Below are 13457 nucleotides of genomic sequence, written 5' to 3' on the forward strand. Positions count from 1 at the left end.
CCACCAGAACATTTTCTTGTTTAAAAAAAGAACGCCCAGAATACTTTTAAAGGGGTCAGCGGGGACTTCTGTTGTTGAGAAATCATTAATTTATGAACTGTGCTTTTAAAACACCAACACCCACACCAACACCCACCCACACAACACAGCTGGAAGTCAGTTTGAAAAGTGAATCATAGAGAGCTGTGTTGTGAACAAAATTCACAGAGATAGATTTCAAAGGGCCCTGGCTGAGTGGGTAGAGCTCCTGCCTTGCATGCAGAAGGTCCCAGTTTTAGTCCTCATTAGCATCGCAAGACATGGCAGAGAAACAAAACCGTAGAGAGGCACTGCCAGTGTAAGCGATACTGAATGGGAATAAGGCAGCTTCTTGTGTTGCTATTTAAATTAGCCCTTCAGAAAATTAAAAACTATGAGGACTAGAATCTTGCTTTATTTCTATGGGAAGGGACACAGATCAGCAGTAGAGCCCCTGTTTTATATGCAAACTGTCCCAGGTTCAATCCCCAATAGTATTTCTAGGTAGGGCAGAAAATCTCCTTTGTTTGGGATTCTGGAGAGCTGAAAGGATGTTTTCTCTGGGTGGGGTGAGAGAATGAGAATTACCACTGCTGAATAAAACCAGAAAAATCTCTTTTTGTTTTTAATCGTAGGGTCCAGCTGGCCCCCAGGGCCCAATTGGATATCCTGGCCCTCGTGGTGTAAAGGTAAGAAAGTGGAGGGAAACAAACCTTTTGGTTCTGCTGAATACAGAGATGCCCCTGGAAAGCAAAACATTCCCCTTCTGACCGAAGCACAGAAGGTTGAATGAGCACTGGAAGAAATCTTTTGCGACCCGGGTGAAAAAAATGGGTGTTCCCGCCCCACGCATCATCACTACCATCTGGTCACATAACATGAGAATTGGTGCTGAGAAACTGGAGTTAAACAGGAGTGCTTGAAGATGCCTTTGTGATGCATTGCGGGTCTTGTCATAGAGACCTAGTTCACACCTAAGGAGAGCTTTGTTAAATTCGACCAATGGCCCATCTTAGTCCACCATTCTGTGGTGAAAAATGTGTCTCCAGGTATGGCTGGGAAAGACCTCTGCCTATAACCACCTACCTAAACAACAACAACAACACAAGGCCTTGAAAATTAAATTAGATTAATATTTTCTGTATTTTCCCCCCAGTTATTTTCTTTTAAAAACAGCAACCCTCTTAGCACAATGGTTGGTCTTTTGCTTGCCCAGCAAATAGGAATGTTGTATCCTCAGCAAAGGCAACCCTAATGCCGCCCCCGCCCCCTGGCCTGGCCCCTATTTTTTAATTCATTTGGTTTATTTTTCTCTTGGTGAAAAGAGCAGACCGCCAATTGCTTACGAAAGAAGCTGCCTTCTGAGTGGGGGGAAGGGCACCCTTCCTCTGAACCGGCACAACGCATAATTTGATCTTCCTTTCCGTTTGATCAGAAATTTCTTTCCTGCCACCTGAGGGATGAGGCAAGCTCCTTGACGAGAGCTGATCGTGCAAAAAAGCAAAACAAAAACCCAAAGTCTCAATAAGAGAAAATGTCTTGGGTAAAAGCAAGAGAGTGTGTTGCAATGGTGTTGCAAACCAGCTTCTGGAAACCAAAGGAGGCAAGAGCGCTCTTGTGTTCGGATCCTGCTGGTTGTTTTCCTTTGGGGCTTCAGGTGGGCCACTGAGAGGACAGGATGCTGGACTAGATGGGCCTTTGGCCTGATCCAGCAGGACTCTCCTTAGACAACTACTGTGATAGCAGAACCTCCATGCTCAGGGGCAGTCACCTTTTGAGTACCAGACAATGGGGGACACAACTGGAGAGGGCTTTTGCACTCAGGTCCTGCTTACGGGTTTGCCATTGATGCAACTGGTTGGCCATGGTGAGACCAGAAGGCTGGACTAGATGGGCCATTGGCCTGATCCAGCATATGATGGGGTGCATCTGGTCAGCAGCAGGTATGTTCAAAAGCAGCTGGAAAGAGAACCTTTGGCCCTCCCAGTGTTGCTGAATTCCAACTCTCATCAGCCTCAGAAGGTAGCATGGCCAATGGTCAGGGACAACCAAGGGTTGTAACCACCCAGAGTGGCTGGGACAACCTAGTCACATAGGTGGAGTACTCCTACTACAACTACCCAACTAAGTTTTGCACATTAATGCACCTGTTATTTTATTTAACAACATAAAATGCCCTAAAGGAAAACCCTCAAGCATCCAAGCACCAGAGCATTCTCCACTCCTTTGGTTTCCACAACTGGTACTCAGAAGCGTTTGCCACCTTTGACCATGGAGGTGAAGCATAGTCATTGTGGTTACCAGCCATTGATAGCCTTATCCTCCATGAAAGAAGTTGAGAAATAGCAGCTCTTGCATAGGGTGGCCACAGGAGAGGAGAGGGCTCTTATGCTCAGGTGCTGCTTGAGGGCTTCCTACAGATTTCTGCTTGGCCACTGTAAGAAGAGGATGCTGGACTAGATGGGCCATTGGCCTGATCCATCTTCAGGGATCTTCTTAGGTTCTTAAGATGGGCAGCGCTCTGCACTGCATTTTGATATTATTATTTTTTAAAAAAACAACATATGTATGCAACAGTACCTTAGAGAGCTCCTATTACTAATGCATCTCATCCACTTAAAGAAATAAGACCAAGGATTTGAAACTTTGGAATCTAGGAAGAATAATTTCTGACCGACTGATCCTTTTTCCTCCCACTGGACTCTCCCAAGGAACGGCAGATGCCTCCTTCCTGTCTGCTATTGGCTTGATGATGCTCCCTAGACAGAGCCCCTTCTTGCAGCCTTTGCCTTCCTCACCTTTCTTGGCGCCGCAACAGCCAGCTAAGAATTTTGTAGGCTTTCAAATCTATTAATATTGACTACATTCTATGCCAAGCAAGCTCCCCACTCCCACCCCTCAAGCCAATCCCTAGAGAAGCTGGCAAGATTGTTGAAATACATGTTAAAATGTACACTGAGCCTGCCTGTGGATGAGATTCCAAAGCTCTCTCTCTCTCCTTCTCCCTCCCTCCCCGCCCCTCTTTCTTGGGCCTCTACCCAAAGGGCACAAGAAACATCAAGTAGGCATTAGTTGGAGTAGTGATAGGAATTGGCTGCCAATTCAGCCAACAGGGGTTGTATCAAAGTCTTTTGGGCCATGGTTCAATGGCAGAGCAACTGTTTTGCATGCAGGTCCCAGGTTCAATCCCCAGTGGCATCTTCAGGTAAGCCTGGGAAACACCTCCTGCCTGAAACCATGGAGAGCTTATGCCTGTCAGCAGGGGTAAATCTTTCACGCGGCTCAAAGACTCACCTTTGCACATTTGCACACACATACACAGGCTGGGAGCCTCAATGGCGGCCCTCTGGAGATTTCACCTGGGGCAAAAAACCTGGCTACAAACAGAGAGAGAGCTATGGCTCTGCCTGTCTGTGTAGACAACACTGAGATAGATGGAGCAGAGGATCTGACTTGATATAAGATGGCCTCCAGCTTCCCATTTAATTCAGAACCATGAGGACTAGAATCCCCAAGTGCTTTGCTAGGTAGGGTTTGGAATGTCCCTTGCTTGAAATCTTGGATAGCCACTGCTGCCAGTCAGTGATGACAATGCAAAGCTAGATGTGCCACTGGCCTCATTTGGTATGGACCTTAGTTGCAACTGGCAGCCAAATAAACAAGGATTCTCTTACCTTTGTAGTGTTTGCTTGATTCTAATGGCAGGCATGACACATTTGTGCCACAAGAGGGGGCTTGGCCAATTGAGTCTCCTCCAACTTCTCCTTAATGCAAGTCTCTTTGCTCTGCCTTAGAGAGAGGGGTGTAAATTATGAGTGGAAGAAACTCACCTACCTAATACAGATCACAGCTTGAACCCCCTTTTTCTTATTATTATATTAAATAAAGGGGTTAAATAATTCAGAAAGAGAAAAGTGTTTAAAAGAATCTGTATGTACAATGGAGATGGCTAAGGAGGTTTCCTCTTAGCTATGGGATCAGCCTCAGATCCTGGCTTCAAATCTTGGAAGAAAGGCTAGCTGAGGGCAGCAGGAGAAATGGGAGGCAGGAGAGAGGAGGCAGCAGGAGAGGGGGCATGGGGGGGGGAATCTGCCCCCCCATCAAGTAAATAAAAATACGTATACTTAACTAAGAATAGAAATTGTATAAAGGTATTTGACAGATTTTTCTGAGCACTTAGGGTCAAAAGAAAGTAATTTAAAACAACTGTTGTTAAGACAATTCATTTTGAATTTGCCAGACAGCCAGACAGAGGATGATGACAGGTGGGTGTCCTGCCCCCCCCCCCGCCCCAAATCCTGGCTATGCCCATGGGAGGGAGTGCAATCTTCTGGTTCCCATTTTACTCATTATAAATCCCATGATTCCCAGTCTTCTCATTTTAAACCTCATGTCTTCCGATCTTCTAGTTTTAAATCCTGAGGTTCCCAGTCTTCTATTGTGTGGACTGTTCTTTGTAGTTCATGGAAATCTTTAATAAAAAAATTATTTCAAAAAACAAACAACCTGCCACTTGCTTAGTTCCTAACTGCTGTTAATTTGTTTTGTTATTCAGTTTGCATTTGCCTTGTTTTTAGGTCACATTTTTCTCATATTTTGCATCTGGTCAATTATTATTTATTATTTATTATTTATTTATGTCATATGAGTTATACGCCATTTGATCGTTAAAAGTACCCTCAAAGCAGATTAGAAAAAGATAAAACAATAAAACCAAGGAAAAAACCACAACCATACTTTTGTATGTTTTAAAGTGTGGTTGTGAATTTTTATTGATTTTATTGTTTAGTATTAATATACTAAAACATATTAAAAATCACCTCAACTTCCTAAGCAAATCGGTAAGTGAAGTAGCACAACTATCCAAACTTTATATTGCTCTAGACACAAAGTAAGAACAGGAGTGCCTAATCTTAAATTATATTCTAATACATTTCAGGTTAAACAAATAATGCATATTCTTAATGATTCACTGGAGATCCCATGGGTTCAAGTAGAATTATTCTGCACCCTTCCTTCAATTTCAATTAATGCTCTGCCTTTTAAAAATCTTTCTTGAGTACAGAGTGGGAAAATACACAACCCGTTTCTTCAATTGACTTTTAGGGCATCTTTTCTTCCAAAAGACCAAGCCCTTCCTCTCTCTGCGTGTGAATGTTTGCTTCTCTTGATGTATGTTTTCAGCAGTTGAAATATTGCCCAATATGTTTTGTTTTGTTGTATTATCTTGGATACTTTTAGTTGTGTCCTACTCAGAGTAGACCCTTTGATTTTGCTGTCGTTTTCCATGAAATTGACTATCTCTTTCAGCTACCCTGTAGATGTGTAGATAATTTATTATGGTCAAAGACCAGCTCGCATAACACAATAAAAACAGCGTTCATAAAGATAAAATATACAATTAGAGCAGATTACCCTGTAGCCTGATGCTATGTGAAGAGAATGTCAAATTCATGTCAAATACTCCCTCCTCTTCATGGTGGAGGACCATAGCTCAGTGGCAGAGGATATGCTTTGCATGCAGAAGGTCTCAGTTTCAATCCGCAGCCTCTCTACCTAGGGCTGGGAATGCCCTCTGTCTGTAAAACTAGAGAGCCTGTGTAGACAACACTACACTAGATGGACCAATGGACTGACTCAGTAGAAGGCAGCTTCCTATGTTCATCAGAAACACCCACAGCTAATCAATAGAGCAGCTGCCTTGCATGTAGGTTCCAGTTTCAATACCTGGCATCTGCAGATTGGGCTGGGAAACCCTGGAGAGCTACTGCCAGTTAGTGTGAATAGTACTGAGCTAGAAGGGCATGTGGCCTTACTCAGAAGAAGGTAGCTTCCTGTTAAATTCAGCTGTTCACAGCCAGTAGTGGTGTAGTGGTTAGAGAGCCTAGGAGACCAGGCCTCAAATCCCCACTTAGCCACGCAGCTCACTAAGTGCCCGTGGGCCAGTCACTGCCTCTCAGTCTAAGCCACCTCACAGGGTTGTCCTGGAGATTAAATGAAGACAGTGTATTCCAGCTTGAGCTTCTTGGGAAGAAAAGGTGGGGTAGAAATGCAATAAATAATTAAACCTTGAGAACTAGAATCTTAATATATATATTTTTAGGCACAGGGGTCAGCAAACTTTTTCAGTAGGGGGCTGGTCCACTGTGCCTCAGACCTTGTGGGGGGGCAGGACTATATTTTGAAGGGGGGGAAAGAACGAATTCCTATGCCCCACAAATAACCCAGAGATGCATTTTAAATAAAAGCACACATTCTACGCATGTAAAAACACCAGGCAGGCCCCACAAATAACCCAGAGATGCATTTTAAATAAAAGCATACATTCTACGCATGTAAAAACGCCAGGCAGGCCCCACAAATAACCCAGAGATGCATTTTAAATAAAAGCACACATTCTACGCATGTAAAAACACCAGGCAGGCCCCACAAATAACCCAGAGATGCATTTTAAATAAAAGCACACATTTTACTCATGTAAAAACACACTGATTCCTGGACCATCCACAGGTGGGATTTAGAAGGCGATTGGGCTGGATCTGGGCCCCGGGCCTTAGTTTGCCTACCCATGTTTTAGGGGAATGGCCATTGTTCAGTGGGAGCAGTTCCATAGTTCAATCTTTGACATCCCCAGGTGCAATTGGGAATTTCCATTGCCTGAAATCTCTGGGAGTATAAACCATCCTGAGCAAGAAAGGACAATGTTTTGACACCATATAAGGCAGCTTCCTGTGTTCACTAGGAGTTTTAAACCATCACTAATGAACAGGTCATGTTTCTTGCCCCACCTCCACCCTCTCTGTGCCAGACCTTACTAATTTATTTTGATGTTGTTTCTCTCCCCCTCCCCACCCCCACAAAGGGAGCTGACGGCATCCGTGGCTTGAAAGGAACCAAGGGGGAGAAGGTGAGTAAATGCCCATTAGTTAAATGACACTCTGTCTAGGACATGGACCCCAGAAGGCTGGCCATAGCAGAATGTGGCCCTCGTGCCAAAAAAAGCTTCCCCATCCCTGATTGACAGTCTTCCCTATTCCTTGGTAATAAAAAAACAAACCCAAATTGTGGAGGAGGGGGAACTTCTGCAATGCTTGTATCCCTAAATGCAGACTTCTGTGATTAATTTGCATGATAACCCTCGATGCAGAATTTCCTTGCTATGGAACCTGGAGGTCTTAACACACAGAGGTTTCCTTTCATATTTTCTCTTTGCAGAGCGGAAACCACACACACACACACACACACACACAACGATGCGACAGTCCCAATTACAGCTATAGATGTTTCTGAGTGATGCCGTTTGCAGAACGAGCTTAGGAGATTCCCTGGGAATTTGGCATGTGCAAAGGACTTAACAGCCAGAGGCAGCAGCAGCAGCATCTATTAAAATGCTGTGTTTAAAGGCTTTTTTGACAAGGAGGCTTTCTGTATATTTTCAGGTACACGGTTATGTTCTCCTGAAGGATGAGCAGAGGCTGTGTAATATTCCAGCCTGGTCCAAGCTTTAAATCCCCCTCACTTTTCCCTTTGTTCATGCCCATAGTCCATCACAGGGAAATCTGACAATTATAAGCAGGAAGCCCAGCTACCAGCAGCCTCCTCAAACCCACCCACCCCATGTTGTTTTTTCATTACCACATCCGCATTTTAGCACCTGACAGGCTTGCTTTAGGACTTGATACACTATCGATTGGAAGTCTGCGGTTAAAACCTGGAAGAAATATTAGTGCTGTCCTCGAGCTCTCTCTGAAAAGACTGGCGCGAGATGGCCTCGATGAAAATAATTTGTTGCTGGAGTGCCGGCAAGTTCCTGGTATTTATATCAGTTGAACTGACAGTCCTGCCTTCAGGAGCTTGAACAGACAGAGGGCACCCCTGGGTTTTTTAGTTGGGGGGGTAGGCAATGGTAGGGAGCCTTCGACAAGGTTCCTACACAGAAATTGATCGGATATATTGTTCAGGCCAAAGGTTTCCCTCTGAGAAAACATAGCCTTACACTACAGAAGCTTATTTCTGGGAGAGTGGGGAGGGGCACACTGCTATGTTGTTGCTGTTTTTTTTTATCATCACAGTACTAGCTGGTCCTCCTTTGCCCCAGGCAGGACCTGGTTGCTGTGGAAACGAGGCCTTACTTTCTTCCCGCTGGACTGAAATATTACCTGCCTTACCTCTGTGTGGGAGATAAAAGCCTCTTTGTGGAGATAGGGGGCAGAGAATCACTTCTCCTGAGAAGTGGGTTTAATAAAAAGAACATTGGGGTTCCTCAGTAGCTTATTGTGGGTCTTCAGGAAGGAAATCTGTGCTACAGGGCAGGCATCCCTAGTAGACAGGCTGTTTCCTAAAACCAACATGGGCTGTTGAGGTGGAGGGAAGATTGAAGATCAGGAGTAGGTAATATGATACATCTCCCCAAAACTGCAGCACCTCCCATTAACCCCAGTGGTAAGGAATGATGGGAATTGTAGTCTTTAATGTGAGATCCTGTGTGGTGCAGTGGTTACAGCACTGAGCTAGGACCTTGGAGAATAGGGTTCAAATACTTACTCAGTGATGAAACTTACTGGGTGACCTTGGGGCTAGCCATAGTGTCTGACCTCCCTTGGCTGTGGAGGGCATAGATCAATCTGAGATGTAGGGGGAGGGTTATGATGTCCATCACTACAATAGAGGATTCCTTGAATAGAAGTGCGAAGTGCCATTTCAATCCTTCCCTCTATCCTTTAACTGTGGAGAACCCTCAAATATGACTTGCAAACTTCAGTTGATCCAAAATGCAGTGGCCAGATTCCTGGCGGGGATTCCATTTAGATCTCTCACACTCCTCTGTTGTCTCCAACCCATAACTATGTGCCAGTTCATTTCCAGGTCCAATGAAAGGTGCTCACACTGATATTTAAAGCCCTAAACGACTCAAGCCCCAGATATCTGAAAGGCATCCTCCTTTCCTACAGACCCTCTCAGGTGCTGAGATCAGCAGAGGGGTTGCCTCTTGGTAGTTCCTCCACTCTCAGTTGCTGGGGTGGCCCAAGGGAGGAGCCTTTTCTGTGGTGGCCTCTAAACTATGGAAGTCCCTCCCCACAGAGGTGTGCCTGGCATCTTCATTGCATAGCTTCTGGAGGATGCTGAAAATGCACCTCTTTTCCCTGCCTTTTGGCACTTGAGGTGTATATTTTTAGGGTCCACCTTACTTTTGTAAGTCATTTTAAATTGTTCTTAATATTGTATTTTAAAGTTGTCACCTGTTATGGCAGTGTTTTTCAACCACTGTTCCGCGGCACACTAGTGTGCCGCGAGATGTAGCCTGGTGTGCCGTGGGAAAAATTGAAAAATTCGAAAGATTTAAAAAATATATAAATGTCAAATTTTCGCCCACTAGGCGGGCGCCGGACTGTGTCCACCCTATTTTCCATCCGTCCTGGGTGGGGATCAGATCGGATGGGATCGGATGAGAGCAGACAGGCGGTCCGCTCTCATCCGATTCCCCATAGAGAGCAGCGGGGCTCTGACATCTCCCTTTCTGCACATAGTGCGGAGACGGAGCTGTCATCTGCCGGCTCAGCGGGGATCAGCGGATCGATCCCTGCTGAGCAGAGAACGGTCCGCAAAGTTTTTGTTTGCCATTAAAGAAAAAAATATTAAACATTTTCTAATGGTGGTGTGCCTCGTGATTTTTTTCATGAAACAAGTGTGCCTTTGCCCAAAAAAGGTTGAAAAACACTGTGTTATGGGACCTTGGGGTGAAGAACGGGTAATTAATCATAATAATGATAATGATTTGTCCTCATCCAGGGTGAAGATGGCTTCCCAGGTTTCAAGGGCGACATGGGCATCAAAGGAGACAGGGTGAGTTTTTTTGTAAACATGGTCTTCAGAGCTGGTCGTGATACTGAGGTTGCCACTGGGAGTAGATCCCAGAGCTGCTACCCTAGAATAACCCCTTCTGCCTGCAAAAACGAGGCATTCCAGAGTGTTTCAGAGACATAAGCTTTCACTGCCTGCTTCTGAAATTCATCTGAAGGTATACAAATCCTCTGGGAAGGGACAGTTTTTCTCTAGACAGTGACAGAATCTGACACTCCCTTCTTCAGACAAGGCCTGAAAGTTGGAGAATAGGAAGTATATTTTGTTGCTGTGACTTTTACATAACTTATGTTAACTTATAGCAGGGCAGTCCAGGAACTGCAGGCAGTTGAAGATGGGATCTCCAGTCACGGAGCAGGGATATATGGATTCATTGGCTCTTTCGGCTTGCTAGCAGTGTAGGCTCTGCTGGGGGAAGGGTCCTCATCTATTTGTTCCTTCTCCTCCTCCTCCTCTTTGGAGACCTCAGTTTCCAGGTCTGGGCAGGGCTGAAAACTGACACCTTGGTAGTTCATTGCCAAGGCACACTTGGTAGGGATGTGGGAGATGGCCTTCCCAGTGGCAGCTCTCAAACTTTGGAATTCCTTCTCTAGAAAAGCCAGACTGGCTTCCTCAGTGCTGTCCTTCTGCCACCAGTGAAGACCATTTTATTCCAACAGGCCTTTGGGAAGTGACTGTTTTTAAAGGAACAGGCTCTTAATAGGGCTGTGCAGTCTTTTATTATATGCATTTTAATAGATATTTTTATATTGTTTTAATTGTGTTAAAGTTTAATTTCTGCTTAATTGTGATATTTGCTTTTTACGCTTTTTGTATTTTATATGTGTTTTGTATTTTTATCTGTAAGCTGCCTTGAGTTCTGCTCTGGAAAGAAGTTGGGATGTTGTTGTTTTGCAATTCTGTTTAACATCACCCTTAAAAATTAACCCGCAGCTTAATGGTGAGTGTGAGATGGGCTTTGTAAAGGATCAAGAAATTCATCTCTTTTCTGATTCTTGACAGGGGGAAATCGGACCCCCAGGTCCACGAGGCGAAGATGGCCCTGAAGGGCCAAAGGGTCGTGGAGGTCCCAACGGCGACCCTGGTCCTCTGGGCCCTGCTGGAGAAAAAGTAAGAGCACTATGTGAATGGCATTGGGGAACATGTGATGAGTTATGATAGAGCAGAGCTTTCCAGACTTTTCATGTTGGTGGCACACTTTTTTGACATGCATCATTTCGTGACACTGTAGTCCAGTTTTACTAGCAAACCGGAGATTAAACTAACCCCTTTCCAGCTCTCGGAGGAGTGTGGGGAGCGTTTGCACGACACTCCTATGACACATAGTTTGGAAAGCTCTGTGATAGGGTTTTGAACAGTCAGAATTTAGGATTTATTCCACAGCATCTGTGTCTGTTCCAATCAGACTTCCTGCTAGTTAAGAGATATACCAGTTCCTACCTGGGCCATTTTACTGATGCCACTAGCAGTGTCTTGTCTGAGCAGGACTCTCTGGATTCAGGAGACCAGGGGTGGATCAAAGCCTATTCTGTTATTACTGTTACCATTTCTTGGATTACCCTGGAACCATGAAGTCGGGTAGAGAAAGGACTGCCCATCATTCACCCATCCAGTGCTGGCCTAGTCTTCATTTTGAATCATGTCCCAAAGCTAGGGATTCCTTCCCACCCCAAAAATACTTGAGCCGTGTCACAGTTTTAGTCAAAGCAAATGAACTGAAACTAACAAACCAAGGTTAGTCAGGTCTTTTAATTTTAATGTGTCTATTTGTCCTACTCAGAGCAGACCCATTGAAATTAATGGCTCTAAGGCACTCATGTCCATTAAATTCAGTGGATTCTGAGCAAGGCTTGCACTGGGTACAACCGCACCACCCTGTTCTGAATAAGACGAATGATAGATACAAGTCCGTTTTTGGTATTGTGTAAGCATAAGGTTAATTCTGGAGTTAAGTTAAATATAGAGTTCCCCAAATAAAACCTGTTCTCTTCATTTCTTAAATATTGGTTTGTTTTTACAGGGCAAGCTTGGCGTTCCTGGGTTACCGGGATACCCTGGGAGACTTGGCCCCAAGGTAAGCCTTGTTTTGTTTGTGAAGAATTATCTGTTTGGGATGCTCACATTAGAAAGTTTCAGAGATTGCTATACCTCTAGGAAGAAGGTCTTGTATCTGATAGATGCCTCTCTTCTCAAGTTTCTTTTTAAATTGTCCGAATTTATCCTCCTGTCGGGATGATGTATGGTCTAGCAGTGGAGCCAATGGTGAGAGCTTGGGGGCCAGAACTGAGTCCTAGTCCCTCCATTCCAGCAGCCTTTTAAAATGGAGTATGGATCTTTCTCCACTCTGTCCGGGATAGTTTTAGGAAACAAAGTGCCCCTACTGATGGTGAAGGGGGAGGGGCCTCCATGTGCACCCATGGAATGTCATTTTGTTCCCTAATCAAGGGGATCTGAGATTTAATCTGAAATGCTCCAAGACGTCCCTTATTATGACATTTCATAATTTATTCTAGATTTTTTTCCCTGAATGAGACAAATAGAATTAGCTTTCATTGCCATTTTTAAGCAGAAAAGAGAGAATACAGATGAGCAAAACCTGAAAAAAAAATGAGAACTTTAGAAGAATAGACATTGTAATCACAGCTATCCTGCCAAGCCAACTGAGATTTGAATGCTTCCATTTCACCAATTCTTGGGAAATATCTTTGAGCGAGTTTTATAGTTTCTGCAGCTAAGCTGCTTAAGATCTGATGTTAAATTAATGCCAATATATTTAAAGGCACCATGAGCAATACTAAATTCTGATTGTGATATTAGTTGTTCAAAAGTCATTGTGGGTAAGTTAATTGGAAGAATGGCAGATTTTGCATAATTTATTTCCAGTCCCACAGCTGCATGAAATGCATTCAATTGTGTTTTGAGTGGTTGGAGTGCATTAAGAGAGTCAGAAAATTAACCAGTGTCATCAGTGAACATACTGATTTTGTGCTCAATATTTCTAATTCTCACACTCTAAATAGTTGCATCTGCCCGCAAATGAATGGCAAGCACCTCTATCACCACTACAAAGAGCAGTGGCGACCTTGAAAAGTGCCCCTATTGAGGTGGATGGGTTTGGTGTCATACCCATTTACTGTAATGATGGTGTTAGACTGTAGGTAAAATTGATTGATCATATGCAGGAATTGCTTACCAAATTGTCATTTAGATAATAAATATTTTTTTTAAGTGCCATTGAATTCTGTCAAAGACTTTGAAGGCATTGAGAGAAATTAGTTCCAGAGGAGTTTTGTGTGTGGAGCTCATGAATAACAATAAGGATTCTCCTTACTGAGTCTCATATATTCCTGTATGGGATAGAACCAGTTTGGCCGGTTGAAATATATTGTCCAATAAAATTATTAATCTTTTCAGCCATTACTGCCGTGAAAAGTTTTGCATCAACATTAATAAGAGCAATAGGTCTATAAGAGTCCCTGGTGTCAGCAATAGGGTCAGTTCTGAGGTTCACCATGTTTGGGGAATTTCACTTCAATCTAAAATTGAACTAAATAGTCTAATTTACCAGAGTGAGAGCT

General features: G+C 43.9%; 1 protein-coding gene across 2 annotated transcripts in view; it reads left to right on the forward strand.

Annotated features, from left to right (window-relative positions):
- Window positions 1–13457, forward strand: part of COL5A1 (collagen type V alpha 1 chain) — a 171880-nt gene that overhangs the window by 111413 nt on the left and 47010 nt on the right. For both annotated transcript variants that reach the window (XM_053374941.1, XM_053374940.1), the window contains exons 27-31: window positions 654–707; window positions 6881–6925; window positions 9808–9861; window positions 10882–10989; window positions 11900–11953. In XM_053374941.1, the coding sequence (XP_053230916.1) occupies window positions 654–707; window positions 6881–6925; window positions 9808–9861; window positions 10882–10989; window positions 11900–11953 (315 nt within the window). The remainder of the gene's footprint in view (window positions 1–653; window positions 708–6880; window positions 6926–9807; window positions 9862–10881; window positions 10990–11899; window positions 11954–13457) is intronic.

The sequence above is a fragment of the Podarcis raffonei genome, chromosome Z (assembly GCF_027172205.1).
Source record: "Podarcis raffonei isolate rPodRaf1 chromosome Z, rPodRaf1.pri, whole genome shotgun sequence".
Taxonomy (NCBI): Eukaryota; Metazoa; Chordata; class Lepidosauria; order Squamata; family Lacertidae; genus Podarcis; species Podarcis raffonei.